This window comes from Hemitrygon akajei, chromosome 15 (assembly GCF_048418815.1).
Source record: "Hemitrygon akajei chromosome 15, sHemAka1.3, whole genome shotgun sequence".
NCBI lineage: Eukaryota > Metazoa > Chordata > Chondrichthyes > Myliobatiformes > Dasyatidae > Hemitrygon > Hemitrygon akajei.
The window spans coordinates 75,848,469-75,868,912 of NC_133138.1; the positions used below are offsets into that span (position 1 = coordinate 75,848,469).

Sequence of the window (20,444 nt, forward strand, 5' to 3'; positions counted from 1 at the left end):
TTCTCACGTCCACAAAATCCCCTGTCTGCTCCCCTGACTATAGAGTCTCCAATGACGACAGCTCTCCTCTTCTCCGTCCCACCCTTCTGCATCACAGAGTCAGACTCAGTGTTTGAGGCCCTGCCACCGTGGCTCACACCTGGTCGGTTATCCTCGCCAACAGCATCCAGGACGGTAAACTTATTATTCAGGGAAATGGCTACAGGGGTGCTCTGCCCTACCTGTCTACTCTCCTTCACTTTCCCCCCCTTGGTCTGTCACCCAACAACCTGCTTCTGGCAGCCTAGGTGTGACTACCTCCCTGTAACTCTCATCTATGACTGCCTCATTCTCCCTTATGAGTCGAAGGTCATCCAGCTGCTGCTCCAGATTCCTCACACGGTCTTCCAAATCGCCCAGCCGCATGCACTTCTGGCAGATGTGACTCTGCGGGAGAAGGGAGTTCCCCCAAGACTGTCACATCTCACAGGTGAGGGATTGTAAAGACTAACTGGGAACAAGTTCGTCCTCCGCCTCTGAAGTCAAAGCCTCAAATCTCCACTCCTTCACTGGCCCACTCACTCACAGGCTGCTCTGCTTGAGCTACTCCTCTATTTATTTGTTTGAGCTTTTCAAACTGCTTGGTCACCTGACCTCGATTGCCCAATCAGCTGCTTTCTGCTGAGTCTGAGCTATTCTGAGAAGAATTTTAAGAATGGCTTCTTCAGACTGGACAGTTTTGAATTGAGGCCACGATATAGAGATAATGCAAAGACGCACAGCATTTTGATTATGAGAAGCCAGATTCACAGTCTGAATTATTTCTGAAAAATCAGTCTTACACAGAATTTTGGAACCTTCTGAGTGGTCATATTAGAGGTAACAGAAATCTGTGCATTATTCTCTGCATCTCTGTGTTAATATTTTTGTATTCATTCAATGGGTGTTGACTTCACAGGCTGAGCCAGCCTGCTGTGTTCCACCAGCATTTTGTGTGTGTTGTTACTTAATTTTCTTTCTCTAATTGTCATTGCAAAATTGGTGGTGTGCTCCCTCCTTGAATGATTGTAGCCTTTGAGGTTTGGGTATACCTACACTGCTGTTAGGGAGAAAGTGACAGGATTTTAACTCAGTAATGTTGAAAAAATGGCATTACAGTGAATACTTGTACATTATGGCTGAAGTTTCATAGAAATAATTAAAAAGATGAACTTACCATTTAATTGAGTAACAAATTATGTACTTAAATACAGAACAAAGTAGAACACTGCCACAGTACTATAAAACTGTATTACTTTCCAAAAGTTAATGGAGTAATTCATTCAGTGTTTGATTGTAATTGAAGAAAATCAGCACAGACACCTGCCTAGTGCATATAATGAACTGCCTATATACAATGCTTTCGACGATTGCATCCTCCAAATCTTCATTTTCATTCAACATTCAAAATGATTGTTTCTACCTTCAAGTTCTTCGTAGTTCCTACATGTTGTAGTCGTGAAATCATTCCATTTTCACTCCCAGAAATTTCTGATATCTCCATGCCTGAATGCTTGAAGGAGCAGTGAGCAAAACAGTTCTGAATTGTCTTCCTGCTTATTTCTTACCAACTATCAGTGACAAATATCACTGCTTTTTGAACATAAACACATGCAACTGACTATATTTAAAAACTGATCGCTCTTAAGTACAATGTCATGTTTAACGGCCTCACTAAGGCTAGTTAGCAACTGTTTGATAACAGTCTCCTACCTCAGTAAAGCGGCATAGTGTCCCAAATATATGAAGGATATCTCAGCAATTTACTCGATTGGTTTTTGTTCTTTAAGAGTTGTCCCAAATAAGTGGCCCAATTGACTGGAATCCACTTAATGCATATTTCTAGGTCAGGATGATTTGTAACCTGGAAGGCAACTTCAAGGTTGTGGTCTCCCCATGTATTTGCTTCCCATGACCTCACATTCATTGGATTAAAAGGGACTTTTTAAGTAGTCATGGTGAATTGATGTCGTACTTCCTGCAGTTGGTATAAACTGCCACTGTATAGAGTGCATGAATGAGGTGCCTATCATGCTGGCTGCTCTGTCCATTCAATATATAAACCTCTTTACATCTCTGTCAAGTCTTCTAAAGAGAAAAGCCCTAGCTCACTCAAACTGTCCACATGATAATAGTCTCTAATCGAGGCAGCATCCTGGCAAATACCTCTGCACCCTCTCTAAAACCTCTACATCCTTCATATAATGAAGCGACCAGAACTAAACACAATTTTCCATGTGTGGTCCAACCACGGTTTTGTAGTGCTACAACATTACCTTGAGCTCAATCCCCTGACTGAAGAAGGCCAACACACCATACACCATCTAACCGGCCTGTGAACTTGCACTGCAATTTTGAGAGGGCTATGGACCCCAAAATCCCTCTGTTCCTCCAGACCACTAAGAATACTGTCATTTGCCATGTACTTTGCCTTCAGGTTCAAACTTCCAAGGTATATCACTTCATGCTTTTCCAGATTGAACTTCATCTGCCACTTCTCAACACAGCTCTACATCCTATCAATGTCCTGCTTTAACCTACAACAACTTTCCACAGCAGGGCATCACAAAGTGGGCAATATCAAACCCCACACACCACCACCCAGGGCGGTGGGAGTTTCTAAAGGGGTGATAAAGGTAAAGGGGGTGGTGCAATTGCTTGGTAGGAAGGGGACAGCTGAGGGATTATCGACTTAATTTAGGAAATTAATTGCTTATTATAAGCATTTGATCCTCAGTGCCTCATAATTGATTACAATGATCACATAACCACCTTATCTCTTGCTAACCCACCGTTCTCTTAGACTTTGCTCGAGGCATGTTGTAGTTGCTGAAAAGCAATGTGACACTTATGTATTTGGCATATCATGAGGAATCTGAACTGAAGAAATCATGTTACAGGTGGCCCCTGTTTTTTGAATGTTCGCTTTACGACAGCTCACTGTTACAAAAGACCTACATTAGTACCTGTTTTCGCTAACTGTGCTGGGTTTTTTTCTCCAAATTGATTTTGGCTCACTATCTTCCCGAGTTTGATAAGTGAAACTACACCGTACGTACAATATTTCTACTTTATATAGGCTGTGTATTTATCATATCATTCCTGCTTTTACTATATGTTAGTGTTATTTTAGGTTTTATGTGTTATTTGGTTTGATTTGGTAGGTTATTTTTTGGGTCTGGGAACGCTCAAAAAATTTTCCCATATAAATTAATGGTAATTACTTCTTCGCTTTATGGCATTTCGGCTTAGAAAAGGTTTCATAGGAACGCTCTACCTTCGAATAGCGGTGGAAACCTGTATTTCTGGGCCTGGCCTGCACATTATTATAGTATTACACTGTTAGCTAATACAATTCTCATACACTAATTATGCAATGATGCAATTTCTGTGACGTAATTCCAGTGAATTAGCATTATATGGTGTTCGGTCTACCCTTTTGAATGGTCTTGACTATATCTGAAGGCTCCTCAAACTTTTGAAGAAAATGCACTGATAAAGCAAACAGGGACTTGGCTTATTTTCAGTCACTTCATTAAAACTTTCAGAAATGGAAAACACTTTAAAGCATGTCTGCCAGCACCTCACAACAAAGCATTGATAGTTTGTGTTCTTCATACAACGTTTCATTGCTTATTGCTGTTTTCAAATATCTACAACACCACCAACCTTTATTGGTAATCCCCACGGTGTTGCTAGTGGAAAATTTAGTGATGGTAATGCCATTGAATGTAAGGCAGTGATTGCTGGATTTTCTCTCAAATATTGACATTGCCTGGCAATTGTGTTCCACAAATATTACTTGCCACCTGTTAGCCCAAGCCTGGCTTTTGTCCAGATCTTGCTGTAGTTGGAGTCACAAGACTACTGATGCTAGAAGCTGGAGCAGCACAATTTCTTGAGGGTCAAACAGCAGCATCTTTTGGGTGAGTGGGGATTGTCAACATTTTGTGTTGGAACCCTGCATCAGGTGTCTAGCAGATTGGTGGTTTTACTATATTTAAATAGGGACTGCTTCATCATCTGAGGAGTTGCGAATGATGCTGAACTTTGTGCAGTCATTGGTGAACATTCCTACTTCTGATCTCGGAACTGAAGGACAGTTGTTGCTGAAGATGATTGTGCATAGGACGCGGGCTTAATGATCCTATGGCTGAGCTAAGTGACCTTCACTCACCACAATCATCTTCCCTTGTGCTAGCTATGATTCCAATCAGTGGAGGGTTTTTCTTTGATTTCCATTGACTCCAGTTTAGACAATGGTGTCATATTTGATCGGATGCTGCTTTGATACAGTTGCTCTCAGTTTAGTTAAGATCTCATCCACATTAGCACCCTGTGTGGAGCACACATCTGTATTCCATTCACACATTGTCCCTCCAGTTCCTATTAAGCTCTAATTTCCTGCTTACAATTATGTTTATTTATAAACTGTCCCCAGATTGCTCACCCAGTAACTCTCAACTTGCCCAGCTGCATTCCACACTCAGCTCATTCCAGTTAATACTATAGCCCTTGAAGTGACTAGATTGGATTAACCTGCATCTAGAAAGATGGAGCTTGATCAGGGTTTTGATGATGGGAGATACTGTCTGAGTTTTATTTTTATAAATGTAAGACTCTTGGCATTGTGGAGCATCAGTGAGATCTTGAGGCCCATGTCCGTAGGACACTCAAAGCTGCTGCACAGGTTAACAATGTTGTTAAGAAGGCATATGGTCAACTGTGGGATTGAATTCAAGAGCCGTGAGGTAATGTTACAGCTATATAAGACCTTAGTTAGACCCCACTTGGAGAACTGTGCTCAGTTCTGGTCACCTCATTACAGGAAGGATGTGGATACTATAGTGAGAGTGGAGAGGAGATTTACAAGGATGTTGCCTGGATTAGAGAGTATGCTATATGAGAATAAGTTGAGTGAACTTGGCCTTTTCTCTCTGGAGTGACAGAGGATGAGAGGTGACCTGATAGAGGTGTATAAGATGATGTGAGGCATTGATCATGTGGATAACCAGAGGCTTTTTCCCAGGGCTGAAATGGCTAACATGAGGGGATGTAGTTTTAAGGTGCTTGGAAGTAGGTACAAGGGGGATGTCAGAGGTAAGCTTTTCACACAGAGTGGTGGGTGCATAGAATGCATTGGCAGTGAAGATAGTAGAGGTGGATACAACAGGATCTTTTTAAGAGACTCTTAGGTACATGGAGCTTAGAAGTACAGAGGGCTATTCCTTAGGGAAATTCTAGGCAGTTTCTAGAGTAGGTTACATGGTCAGCGTAACATTGTTGGCCAAAGGGGCTGTAATATGCTGTAGATTTTCTATGTAACAAGCTGCTGATGAGGGCAGCACACACCAGAAAGGGCTTTGACAGGGTATCATTTGAGAGTTGTGGTCCAGTATTTGAGCCAATGGGAATGAAGGCAAAATGGCAATTGTCTTGATAATCAACCCTCTTGAGACTAAGGGTGATGGTGAATGGTTACTTTTATGCTTGGAACTCTGTGACCAGAGCTGCATCACAGGGGTCAGTGCTACATTAATGATTTGGATATAAAATTCGGAGATACAGTTAGCAAGTTTGCAGATAACATGAAAATTGGTAGTGGTGTTGATAGCAGAAGGGTAATCCTATGTAATAGAGTAATCTGATAAATTGGGCACAGTGATGGCAGACAGAACTTAATCCTAGTAAATGTGAGGTAGTACATTTTGGGAGGTTTTATGAGGGCGACATGTACACCATGAATGATGGGGTTCTGAGTGATATTGAGGAACAAGGGGGACTAAGCATGCCTGATGGTGGTTGTACAGTTGAGTAATGATGGTGTAAAGTTTGCTCAACTCAATTAGCTGGAACATAGAGTATAAGAGGAGGAAGGTTTTGATGAAACATAAATACAAGACAAAGATATTGGTAGGCAGTTTGTCTCCAGGCTTGGAGGCAGAGAGATCAAGAAAGGGGAGAGAGGTGTCAAAAATGGACTGTGAACCAAGTGTATTTAAGGGCAGGGTGGATGTTGGAGGCAAATTTGATGAAATTGATTAGCTCAGCATGGATGCATGAAGCAGCACCAATGTAATGTTTTTGATTTTGTTTGTGAAGATAACATGCATTCTTTCTTTGATATTTCACGTGACATTTAGATTTGGATTTATTTTTCTCTTGTCCATAGGTGCAGCTTCAGTCTTTGAGGCCTTTATTACTGACCATCCAGTCTTGTAAAGCTTTCATTGCATTGAAATACTGATGTGTTCAATATATTTGTAGTATTATTTTATAAGCTATAAGACTGGTTTGTTTTGGTCCTGCTTTTGAATTTGCTTCTCACAATGATTTTTATCAGGCAAACTGCAGCAGCTTGTTATTTGCTGTTGTAGGCCAGCAGGTTTTAGGGAAAGAATATGCCTGTGTTATAGCAAAGTAACATAAGAGAAATGTTAAAATCTGGTTGATAAGAAAATCTAAACTATGAAGGAAGTATTAATAAATCTTTGAGTTTATAATTTTAACAAACTATAATTTGACAACCACTAGTTAAACGTGGCTATTCCTTTAAAAATTTGTCATAAATATTTAATTGAAATATTTATTGAATTCTACCCTAAATGTAAATATTTTATGTCATTATTTCAAATTTACTTTTGAGTATTTGCGAATATTAAAATACGAACTAGGCCTTGATTACTTCCAGTGAACTGGCTTTCTTGCAGGTAATTTGGTTTAACTTAATTGATGTTAACTTAATGTCATTATTTTACCAATCTACTCAAAACTTTTGTGGGCTTATTAATTACAGGTGTTGATATTGCAGTTTCCCATTTTAGTTTCATCTAAATGACATAAGGATTATATGTATTTTGGCTGAAATTTTTGACGTTGCATTCCTTATCTTTCTGAGCATCAAATTTTAATTTTCATTTATTTCATATGAAGGAAGTGAGTAAATTCAGGTAGCAGAGTTCTGTGTTCTGCACTCAGTGACCACTTGCTCGTTAATGAAAATAACTAATCAGTCTATCATGTGGGAGCAACTCAATATTCATGTTATGATAAATTAATGTTTTTTTTGCAGAATTCATTGAGCATCCACATGAAATAAGTATTGAGGGCTCATGTTGAAGGCAAGCATAAAGCCATCAGAGGCCTCACTAACCCACCTCCTCAGAATCCAGCTACCAGTGTGATGGGAAATTAAGGAGAGTATTAAATCCAAAGAGAAACCTTATAGAATCTCAAAGAAAGTAGCAAACCTAGGATTGGGAGTAGTTTCGATATCATCAAAGTACATAGAAGAGTACAGCGCAAGAACAGGCCATTCAAACTAGTGTTGAGCCGAACTAGCTAAAAAGCAAATCAAAAACCCCCAAACACTAATCCTGCCTACCTGCACCATCTCCATATTCCTCATCTTCCTTACATCCATGTGCCTATCCAAGTGTTCCTTAAAGGCTTCTAATGTATTTGCCTCTACCACCTTATCAGGCAGTGCATTCCAGGCATCCAGTGACTGAGTTAAAAAAAAACTTACTGTCACATCACTCTTGACCCTACACCCCTCTAACCTTAAATGCATGACACCTGGTTTTAGACATCTCAACCTTGGGAAACAGATACATTCCTGTCTATGCCTCTCATACTCTTATAAGCTTCTATCCTCAGATTCCGGTGCTCCAGAGAAAACGACTCAAGTTTATCCAGACTTGCATGATAGCACATGACCTCTAAACCAGGCAGCATCCTGGTAAATCTCATCTGCACCCTCTCCAAAGCCTTATCATCCTTCCTATACTACGGTGACTCAAACTGTATGCAGTACTTCAGATGTTGCCTAACCAGAGTTTTATAAAGTTGCAAAATAACCTCTTGACTTTTGAATAGTGCTTCAACTAATAAAAGCAAGCATTTCATAAGCCTCCTTTACCACCTTATCAACCTGTGTAGCCACTTTCAACGAGCTATGACATCGGACCCCAAGATCTGTCTGCTCAGAACACTGTTAAAGATCTTGCCCTTTACAGTGTACTGTTTCCTTGCATTTGCCTACCAAGGTGCAACATCTCACATTTATCTGGATTAAACTTCATTTGCCATTTCTCTGCAACTCTACCAATTTTGCCCCAACGTATTTATACTCTCAACACTGACCTACTGGTCCTCCATATCTTTTTATTTATTGGTAAATTTTGAAGCAAAGACTCATTAAATACCTCACTTACATTCTCTGCATCCAAACAATTATTCTCCCTTTATCCTTAAGTGGTCCTACCTAGTTATCCTCTTGCTCTTGATGTATGTACAGAATGCCTTGGGATTCACCTTAATCCTACCTGCCAAGGACTGTTCATGCCCCTCTTAGCTTTCCTAATTCCCTTATTGAGTTCTTTTCTGGCTTCCTTAAACTCCTTGAGGTTAGTTTGATCCTGACTTTTGAAGTTTTGCATACTTCCCCTTCTTGACTAAATTCATCACCTCTCTGGACATCTAATGTTCTCTTTATTTTTGCATCCCCATCCTTCCTTCTAGCAGGAGCATGCATTTACTGTACTCTGCAATTGATCTTAAAACACCCTCCACATATTTGATGTCAACTTGCTAGAGAAAAGGTGTTCTTAATTAACACTTACCAGTTTCTGCCAAATGTTCTCATATTTCGGCCTACTCCAATTTAAAACTCTCCCACAAGGACCATACCTATCCTTATCTGTAGATATCCTGAAAGTTGAGAAGATGTGGTCACTGGACAAAGTAGGACAAAGAAACTTGATTTTCTTTGTCCTACTTTGTACATGCTAACTGGGAACATACGGGCAAATTACAACTCTTTTAAAGTTGCCTGAAAATGAAAAGATGAGTGCAGGTCTTGTACAATCAGAAGCAGGAGAATTTATAATGAATTCAGAGCAATTAAATCACTATTTAGTCTGTTTTCGCAGAGAGCACAGAAGTAAACTGCAAGCAATGTTGGGGAATAGAAGGTGAGGAAGTAAAGGGGTATTAGAATAGAAATGGTGTTGGAGAAATTAATGACACCCTAAGTTGATAAATCCCTATAGCCATCTCAGTAATGGAGCAGCAAGCTGTGGAAATAATGAAGGCATTGAAACTTAAAAGTGTTCTAAAAAAAATTTGGATGTTGCTGACTGCTAGACCATCACTCAACACATTCATGGGTACTTATCCACTTCACTGCCCTGTTCCTGCCTTTTCCTCATATCATTTGACCATTGTGAAATACCCTTCTTGAATGTATTTTAATAATTTAGCCTCCGCTGCTTTCTCCAGTCCTCAGAATTTCTCATCTTCACCACCACCTGGGTGAAGACATAGCTTCTGATCTTGGTACCCTGTATCTTAGGTTGTAGTCTCTCCAGCTATTGTGAGCATAATTTTTCTACTTAAAAATTAAATTAAAATTGCTGCAGATCAAGTAACATTTCTGGAAAGAAAAACATCAGAGCTCGTAGCTGAATTTTTCTATCATTTTTTGTTGTTATTTCAGATTTACAGCATTTGCAGTTTTTGTTGATTTTTCACTTCCTGTACTTGTATGTCTAGATTTGTTGGAATCTTGAAGTCCTGTTAATGAGATCCCTTTGCATTCTTGTCTGCTCTACTGAATATAAGTCTAAAGAATCCAGTCTTTATCAAATGTCATCCCTAGTATCAGATCATTAATCCTTTTTCCACTTCTCTATTTCCCATTATGAATTGATTGCCGGAATTTTGTAGATTGTGAATTATTTTTAGTATGTCAGATAGTGATAATATACCGTAGATTCCGGATTATAAGCCGCTACTTTTTCCCCACGCTTTGAACAGCTTTGAACACTGCGGCCTTTACTACGGTGCGGCTAATGCATGGTTTTTTTTCATGCCGCCAAAAACATTTTGCCTCGTAACAGTAGACCAATAAAATTGATGAGTAGTTCACAGAGGTCCAATGAAATTGTACGATAAATCAAGTACACTTTCACAATTAAATTATTGTAAATCAGTCATTTGTACTCGCCCTCATCAACATGGAAAACACTCGAAGAAAAGCATTGTGCTGCCTTTATGGCAGTTATTTAGTTTATAATATTTTCGCTTAGTAATTCATTTGTTAGTATTTTCTAGTTAAAGTTAGAAGTGTTTTAAGTATATTTGTTTTCTGTACTACATCCCGGGATGCTATGACGTCACATCCGGTTTCGCCGCGTCTTGTGGGGAAAATACCGGTTTGCGATAAATGGAAAGGAGGGGGCGAGCGCATTAGACCCGCGCGAGAACGCTGCTTTTAAATTAAAGGCGATGAATAACTTTTCCTGGTAGGCTGCAGTATATATTTTTTTACCAGTCGTTAGGAGATATTGGAATGTTGTTCGTGCACTGTTCAGTAAAAAAGTATACGCAACGTAATTTGTGTGTTACCGATACGTATGTATATTTAAAAGTAGCCGTGTTACAGGCACGGTTCGAAAAAAAGCATTTGCAATATGTATTTGTTTATGTTACCATACAGATTTAATTAAAAGTTAAAAAATCCTCACGTGTAATATCTTTCTGTGTAAATATCTCATATTACAACGTGGGACACCTGCGGCTTAAAATCCGGTGCGGCTTGTACAAGTACAAAATTGATTTTCTTTCTAAAATTAGAGCCTGCGGCTTTTAATCAGGTGCGCTCTGTAGTCCGGAATCTACGGTAACTCCAATATTTAAGAATGGGAGGACAGAAGTACAGACCAATTAGCCTATCATTACTTGTGGGGAAAATGCTAGAGGTGTAATAAATAATGAGATAACAGGACACTTCAGAAATGATAAATTCAACATAGATTGTAAATTGTGTATTTGACAATTTTACCAGGATGTACAGTGGAATGAGTAGATCTTGTGCTCCTGAATTTTTAGAAAAATTTTGACAAAAGTGCCTCAAGAAGTTAAAGCATGATATTGGGAGCGTTGGCATGGGTTGAATATTGTTTAATGTACTGAAAACAGGGTAAGAATAACTGGTGGCAGGAATTAGTTGGATGGTACATGGATTCATGGCTGGGCCTCAGCTATTCATAATAAATGCCAGTGAATTAGTAGCATTTGGAAGTTTGCCATTGACAGAATTGGGTGGAGGAAGCAGGCCTCAGGTAATTTAGACAAGATTGAGGGAGTGGGTGAAACATCAGATGCAGTATCATGTGACATTATTCACTTTGGTTGGTAAAACAGAAAAGGAACATTTAATATTTAAATAGTGTTTAGTTGGTAAGTATTAATGTATAAGTAGACATGGGTGTCCTTATGTATTAGATACCAAAAGCAAACATTAAGGTACAGTAGGCAATAAGACTGCAAATGTTACATCGACACATTAGCCAGAACAGCAAGAATTGAGTTCAGGAGCAGGGTGTCTTCATACAATTTAACAGTGCCTTGGTGAAACCACATGGAGTAGTATTATGTTCATAAGCATAAGAGATTTTGCAGAGAAGTACTGGTTGGTAGGTTAGCTGGTCATTGTAATTTATCCTGTGATTAGGCTAGGATTAAATCGGGGGATTGCTGGCGGTGTGACTCAAAGGGCTGGAAGGGCTTATTCTGTGCTATATCACAATAAATACCCTTTCCCCTTACATGTCCATCACCTCTATCTGCCCTTTCTTCCCTTTCTCGCATGATCCACTGTCCTCTCCTATCAGATTCCTTCTTCAACCCTTCTTTCACCTATCACCTCCTAGCCTCTCCCCCACAATTACCCTCCTTCCCATCTATCACCTGCCAGCTTGTAGTTCTTCCTCTTTCCCACCAACACGTTATCCTAGCTTCTTACCCATTCCTTTCCAATCCTGATGAAGGATCTCAGCCCAAAATGTCGACTGTTTATTCCTGTACATTGATGCTGTCTGAACTGTTGAGTTCCTCCAGCAGTTTGTATGTGTGCCTTCTTGCCTAAGAACAAATACAATGAATACTTTGGAAAGATTGAAGTGTAGGTTCATCAGACTGATGCATTGAATGGTATGGCTACTGTATGAGGGGAGACTGAACCAATCAAAATTCTGGACCGTGGTTAATGTGGGGTGGATGTTTTTCTTAGCTGGGGTATCTGGAGCAAGAGTTTACAGGGTGAGAGATTTTGGACTTGGTCATAAATTTCTTCACAGTTTAATTTGCTGCTGTGAAGTACAATGGATGCCAAGCTGCTGAGAATGTTTAAGGAGCTGGATAAATTTCTTAACATGAAACATTAAGGAGATTGGAGAGTAGAGATGTGGAATTAAGTCAGCTGGTTAGCAATGATTGTGTTAAACAGCAACCTTGACTTGAAGGGCCAAATAGCCTCTCCTCCTCAAGGCCAGCCTATCATAGATGATGGAAAATGTATAGGGGGAAAAATCCAAAGAGCAGCATGAATCACTGTTCAAAGACTACTGGTTAATTAAGGATAATCAGTTTGATTTGTAAATGAAGGCTCTGTCCTACAGGATTTAATTTTGAGGTCTTTGTTGGAGGACTGTGTATTTGACATCGTCTACATCATCATGGCAGTTTGAACAAGAAATTAAAAACTCAGATTCTAAAGAAAGTAGCAAATTAGGTTTGATAATATACCCTTGTTATTGTCTTCTCTGGTATTCAGAAGTAAGTATCTGTTAGGGTGTTCCACCAACAATCTGGTTCTTCTATGTTTTCATCGACTGCTTAACTCTATACGTTGGGTGGCCACCTCCTGGAATGTCTTGCCCATATGTTGGTAAGATGTTGAGAGGTACTGAGGGACATACATCTTTGGAGTTTATATTCACAGACCCTGTAAGCAACAAGGTAAATGTGGTGATGAAGGTAAAAAGAAAGAATACTTGATTTACCTGGAGGGAATAGAGTACACGAGTAGGGAAATTATTGCTAGAATTGTGCAAGTTGCTAGTTAGGTTATAGCATGAGTATAATGAGTATAATCCTTAGGAAGGATTGATATATCTATGAACCTTTTTTCAAGCAATGTTTGAGATATTTTTAAGCTTTTAACAGTTGCTTTGAATCCTTAAGAAACTCAATTAAGTAAATTTTGAAATATAACAAAAAACATAATTGACTAGATTTATTGAAAGACAGTTTCAACAAACTGGCCTCTTGGTTTCTTGTATTCTGTCATTTTTTGTTTGAATAAAGGGGTTCCATTTGCTATTTTTCAATTAAGGAGAGCCTATTGAACCCAGTACATCAACTGTCACAACAGAATGACATTTTGAACTAAATCTGACTGCACCTGGAAACTTATCAATCCACAATTCTAACAGTGTCCTTAGTATAATGCATAATGATTGGAATTCTCCTGACTTTCTTGATCCAGTTCTTGATCTACAGCTATTTTGAGATATTATTTACATCAGATACAGAATATCAATTCAATTCCTCTGCCATGTCCTTGTTTTCCTTTGCCAGTTCACCAGACTTGCACACTGTAGAAACAGCTCTTACTTTAACTCTTGATGAATATCATCAGAGAATCTTACTACCGGTATTTGTTTTATATTTCTGGCTAGGCTTACCTCATCTTAATTAAGCTTTTCTCTATCACTTTGCCTATTCACACCAAATTCATAATGGTGTTTCTTGCCCCATCTTTCCCTTCTTCTGATAATGCCTTTCACGGAGGAAAGAAATCTCTTCCTAATTTTATGAGAAACACTGCAGATTTTGTAGATGATATGGCAATCAAATTGTAAGTAACAATTTCTATGTTTGTATGAAGCAACCTTATACCTGTCAACTCATTTTCTCTCAACTGAGCTCCTGCATGAAGAGTTTTGTGCAACAAGCATACCCTCTTTGGAATGTGGATGATGCTTGGTTTCTTAGGCTCTCCATTTCCTGGTAGGAATGGAGAAACCATGAATTTGCTGTGACTTAAAGAAGGAATAAAGGTTGTTTAAAATCTATACTCACCCTTTTAATGTGGAGTCTGCAGCCTTCTTCCACAGATGCAGCATGGGCAGCTGAGTGCTTCCATTGGTTTCTGTCTTTCAGATTTCTTGCGTCTGCAACTCTTTTTAATTGCTACGTAGTGGCAGCAGATGGTAAGAGAACGCCATGGTGCCACTTGGACAGCCCCATTATTTAATTGATGCAGTGCTTGAAATGGGAGAATGTCTAATCACCTGAGGAAGCAAACATTTGTGTTTGGAGGATTGGTGTGTCACCATGAGATTTTTATCTTACAGCTATATCAGATTCAAAAAAAAGAGCTAGCAGGCTCACTGTTAATCTTTCATTAAAGAGGAATGGGGATCTGAAATTTACGCTCTGAAATTAACTGTCATAAAGAATGCACTCAATAGCTACCCAGCACTTTCTAACTCCTTATAACGAGCATTTGAAGATGGTATTAAGAATACAGGAATCCTAACAACGAGAAGGAACCTGTCACTACTGCCTGTCTTCCTATATTTTCATGGTTTCTGGAAGGATCACCAGGATTCTGAAGAAATATTGGGTTAGTACCATCTGCAACCTGTAAGGAAGCACAAATCACAGCTTACAGGTTATCACAGGTTGATGATTTGGGACTCAGGACCGCTGGTATTTACAGGATTCCCTGTGAATATGGATAAGTATATATCGGGGCATATGGTGGATATCTGCATCAAGGAGCACAGGAGATGTATTCGGTTGGGTTACCCGGAGAAATTGACAGTAGCAGAACATCGCATTTGTGATTACCATAGGATTGACTTCAGCAGTACAAGACTGCTTTGCCAGTGGCTTTTGGGACTGCCTGGTGAAGGAAGCCATTGAAATAAAACTAGAGAAAAAGAATTTTCACAAAGGCGAAGGCCCTGCTGTAAGAAAGAACTGGAATTGGATTGTAAACAAGGTTGCACAGCGAATACCTGAATGGATGAGGACTAACCAATCAGGAAGGACATGTGACGTGGGTATATATACCACTGGACTAGACATGCCCACGCATAATCCCTGGTGAAGATGGCAGAGTTTGTAATCGAAATGTCAGTTAAAATCGATGCCTGTACCCAGCTGGAAGCCCCGAGAAGAGCTTATTTGTCATACCCTTCACGAAAGCATTAGATCCTTTTTCACAAGTTTAATGTTTTTTTTCTGCTATATAATAGAAGCTTGAGTGGCGTTAGATAATGTGGCTTTTAAGTCGTGTTGATAGTCTAATGTTAAATGATCTAACACAAGTGTACCAGACAGTTCAAGAAAGTTTTAAAAACTGTTTTTAAAGGGAGCTGTGTCACCTATCTCCACGACCTTTCACAGCAACTTCCCTTACAATCCCACACAGCCTCCCTCCAACACAATCTATTATATACATGCGTGCCAGCATTTACAGAGTTAAAACTTTACGGCAGTCAAACTCTGTTATATCTTTGCTCTTAATTTTTAGATCCACAAGTACTATCACAGAATATTAAATGCAAATAACATATGAAGTATGGTTTTGGTCAACAAGTTTATATGTAGTGACACATGAAGGAGTTAAGAAAATAGATGCTGTTTTAGTTTCTGTCTTTATGTTGTCTTTCAGGTCTACTCTGTATGGCACAGCGTGCATTATTGAAATACCTTCTTCAGGACATTGGTGAAAATATTGAGCTCTATCCCAAAAGTAGAATTTGAAGTATTCAGTGGCGACTTAAATCTTTGCTTTATCTTGTTCTGATAGTGAAAGTATAATTGTAACCAGCAGTCCTGATAGAAGATAGGAAATTTGATTTGAGTAAGAAATATAATTTATTTGTAACTAGATTGTTTTCTTTGACCTCACTACTGTGAAGTATAATCATATCTGAATTGTAAAGAATATAGCTGATGAGGAAAAAACAATTTACTATTTTTAATATCTTGTAATTATGCATTTCATTTAGCTAGTAGCACTGTTTGTGGTTATTGAGCTGATAAATTAGTAGTCACATAGAAGTTTTAATTATATTAATAGTGTGTTTATTCATGTTATCTTTTCTCCTTTTAGGATTGGAACCAGCACATCAACAGTTCAACACACAGACGGCTTTGTGATCTACTTGTGGAAATGTATGGAGTTTCTTTAGATCGTTACTGATGCTATACATTATGTTTATTAAATTATGTATTTATTCACATAACTTTCACTCGGTGATTAGTAAATAAGAAACCATGTATAATTTAAATTGTAAAAATGTAAAGTGAAGTGGAAGTTACACAGTTGAAGGTGTTTTATATTTGTGATATTTGTTTATAATATTTCAGTGTTCAAGGTTGGTTGCATGTCATCTGCATTTCTGGTTAAATGTTTTATTTACAGTAACAATTGAGAGTTTTGTTCTGTGATTATGTCTTTATTTCTAGATACCCAGAATGGAATCCAGATGCTTTCCAACCTCAATTGTAAGTATTTGTTCCTTGTACTCACAGGCATTACTTAGTATGAGTTCAGCCCAGTTATTCTATGGTTTTGAAAGTATTGAGGGAAGGGTGTTTTTTAATCTATCGTGGAATATAATCCTTCCATAATTTTTTTCTATTGGTGAACTTAAAATGATATGAGCATTTCATACAAGTTATCTGGGATTCAGAATGGTTGGGATAAGCTGTCTTTACAAAGCATGCCTATTGAGATAATTTCCGTTGCAAGGCACTGTTGTTTTCGAGCACTGGTCTGTCAGCAGAGCGATCTTTCCATGTCCAGGATGTTTAACCTTCCTTGTTAAAAATGGTTTTAAAGTGCAGGTGCTCATTATCTGGCATACTCAGCATAATATCATTGCCAAGACTTAAATTTTCATCCTTTGAGCATTCTGTAATTCCTATTTGCTGAGTTGCAGTAGAAAATCTTACTCACAATATCCACTATTGCTTTTGTGCCAATTATAGGCAGGTCCTAACTCATGGTTAAAAACATCTGATCTATTTTATATATAGGGTTCTTGCAGTGTAAACCAAGCAAGTTTGGGAAAATCCTTGTTAAAGTAAGATGCAGAAAAACTAATGAAAACAATTGCATATGTAATGCAGTGGATCGCTCTATGTAGTGGATTGAAGATAAGCTCCTCACATCATTTGTAGTAAAAGCTAAATATGAAAAATAACCTTTGTTTTGCACATGCATTCACTTCTTCATTGGTTAAGATGTGGAAGGTTTGAAGGATCATAAGCTAACTTATAATAAAAACATACATTATTGTTTATTTTTGACATGAGCATGCCCGAAGGGCCAGGCACTTGACATGATAAGTGTTAATTGAATGATTATTATTTTTTGGAGACTGACAAATAAAAATGTTTGATAGGTACCATAATCTACATTATTCTTTTGAAAACGGACCCATCGGGCCATGAAGTTGTGACAGTCTTGTAACTTGCTCCAAGATCAACATAAGGCTGCAACATTACCTCGCGGCCCCTAACAAATGAAGGCCTTATTACAATCCTATCAATTTGTGTGGCAACTTTGAGTAACTCCCTAGATCCCTTTGTTCCTCCATGAAAAGAATCCTGCCATTAACCCTGTATTCTGCTTTCAAATTCAACCTTCCAAAATGAACCATTTCACAGGTTGAATTCCATCTGCTGCTTCTCTGCTCAGCTCTGTATCTTAATGTCCCATTGTAACCCTTCATAACCTTCTACACTGTCCACAACAATATCAACCTGTTGTAATATACCAAATAGTTGCAAATTTTTGAATAGCCGGTGCTACCTCAGTATAATTGGATTCAGATGGCTTTTGCAATAGTGCATTTTGCATAAGCTAGTGTTGTTTGTGAACAGCATATTTAAAAAGGAATTTAAAATAGTATGCATTTAATATTTATCAGTTATTTGTGAAACTGCTTTTAGACCTGTTTGCAGAATTTATTTTGCAGCTAAATCTGAGATGAGGTGAGGGCCTTCATTGGTCAGAGTTGACCATGGATATTGTGTCCTCACTGTCTAGATAAGCAAGCCTGGGCATTATGATATGGAGAGCAAGCTGTTGCCCATGTGGAAAGCTCCCATCTCTACCCATCTGATGAACGGCAGAGACCGATACAGCAGCGTTGCATGAGTTGCCAGTCAACATTGAACTCAATGTAGGACTGCCATAGGGACTCCTGCTCCAGATTTTACCCCTGGGGTTTACTCCTGAAGCCTCCCTCATGAGTGGGTATAGCTGCAAGGCAGTGGAGGTTTGAGATCAGAGTTTTCCTTCTCCTAGACGAGTTGCTAGCTACAGCAAACAAGCCCCATTTGGCCCGAAGCAACTGATTTTAAGGCGCCAGTAACTTGCTTTTGCCTCTTCTCCTGTCAGTAGAAACAGTTCTGTTGGACTTAGTAACTAAGCCACACGTGAAGGCCAGGAGCTGGACTTGGTTTTCAGAGGCTACTTGAGGCGCACATCATTGGGAGCATTGCTTCCATTACCACCCCTGGCTATAACAATCTTAAGGAGCCAGCTAAATCTGAGTGTTTCTGGTATTTACATTGCTTATGTTAGATTTTTAAGTTCTCTGTTTTGTTGACTGAAGTGTGTTTGGAGCTAATGCTTTTTTCCATTTAAAAAATAGGGATGCAAATCTAGGTGAATTTTTAATTAATATCTGCCTTAACCAACCAATAGTCCCACTTCATTTTTTCTATACACCCAGTTTAAAAAGTTCAGACATTATGTTGCGTTAAGTCCATTTTTTTTCATTATAACTACTTGTTTTAGTATTTGAATATTGGGATGTCTTTTTAGTTGAAATTTCTTCCTGATTTTTGTGTGATCTTTGTGTAAAGCCCTCCGTATTGTTTCTAGGGGCGATCCACTTGTTCTGCAGTCAACAAATCTGGCTCCTGGTATTTTGGGGCCTCCACCATCTGGATCCTTACTTGCATCCAACAGAGGGCTAGGAGGAATGGAATCACATGGGGGTAATGATCTTTGGCTCTTAAAATATACTTTGTCATTTTAATTTTTTAATATCACATGCTTTGCTGGAAACTTGTCCTCTGTTATATCCAGTTTTTAAATACATTACTACAACTGTGGAATACAGTCGGCCCTCCTTATCCGCGAATTCCACATGCGTGAATTCAACCAACTGCGAATCGCGAAAACCCGGAAGTGCTCTTCCAGCACTTGTTGTTCGAGCGTGTGCAAACTTTTTTTCTTTTCATTATTCCCTAAACAATGCAGTATAACAACCATTTTACATAGCATTTACATTGTATTAGATATTATAAGTAATCTAGAGATGATTTAAAGTATACGGAAGGATGTGCATGGGTTATCGTGGATCGGGATTTAAAAAATCGGAAGTTCTCTTACTAAGTAAGTCAGAACAGGTACATCCAGTATTATTTAGTGTCAGTTAGTCAAACGTTTGTCTTAGTATATAGTATATATTTTACCTTTCTATGCATATAAAACACTTAAGAACGTATGTTTCAGTGCCGGGCTTGGGAACAGAAGTTCCCAAGTTCAATCCAGTGACAGGCCGCTTTTGAGTGCGCTCTCCACCGTGCCGGATTGATGTGGAGGGTCAAAAACCCAAACTCAATAATTAAACCACTGCATTGCTTAGTAATAATTATAGGCTTCATCGGGTAGAGCCTTTCTCACTTTATCCTTTAAAATTGTTCCGATTGTTGAGCAACATAGCCTAACGCTTTTCCAATGATTGATGGCCTTTCACCTCTTTCTGATCACTTTATTTTCAATCGTGATTGTGATTATTTTTGTGAACAGAAACCCTGCAGATTCCAATCTCTGCCGCCAGGTCCTAATGTTTACCACACTGAGACAGGTTAAATAAGGTCTGGGGTTCCGCTGGGTCCTATGATCCACCGTATTGAGACAGGTTGAATAAGGGGCTTGAGCATCTGCGAATTTTGGTATCCACGAGGGGTCCCAGAACCAATCCCTCGCAGATAAGGAGGGCCGACTGTATTCGCTTCATTTGTAGAAAAATAAATGGAAATTTAGAAACCGCGAAAGAAGGAAATGAATACAAATACTAGGATTTTCTCTTGATAAAATTCAACTAGATATGCAATTTGAAATTAACCAATCTAGGAATTTATTTAATTGATGGACCCATTATTGTAGGATTTTATTGGTCTTGCAGAGGAGAATACTGATTATTCAGAATCTGCCACTGCTTCTAGGTAAATTTAACTTCCTATTGACTTCATAACAAATTAATGTGAAGTTACATAATAAACAAAATCAGTTTTTAGTTGACAGAAAGTAGTTGCAATTTTTTGGATGCTTTTTGAGGAACCAAGAAATTAACAAGACAAATACATTTGCCTTTCATTAGCTAAATCTCATTGTATCAGTCCCAAACTCAGTTTGATCTTATTAGTCTTGCTACAGTGAGGCAGTTTATTTAAATATATAAAGGGAGGGAGACCCTTTCTTCATTTTTATGTTTGACTCTCCTGTAGTGACTTGTTAGGAAAATAGCTTATACTGG

The 20,444-nt window shown here is 38.7% G+C and overlaps 1 protein-coding gene across 1 annotated transcript in view; it reads left to right on the forward strand.

Moving 5' to 3' along the window:
• The window catches only part of LOC140739475 (matrin-3-like), a 65,499-nt gene that overhangs the window by 19,504 nt on the left and 25,551 nt on the right, over nucleotides 1-20,444 (forward strand). Inside the window, exons 3-5 of the mRNA XM_073067811.1 lie at nucleotides 15,995-16,056; nucleotides 16,351-16,389; nucleotides 18,782-18,897. Of these exons, the coding sequence (XP_072923912.1) occupies nucleotides 15,995-16,056; nucleotides 16,351-16,389; nucleotides 18,782-18,897 (217 nt within the window). The remainder of the gene's footprint in view (nucleotides 1-15,994; nucleotides 16,057-16,350; nucleotides 16,390-18,781; nucleotides 18,898-20,444) is intronic.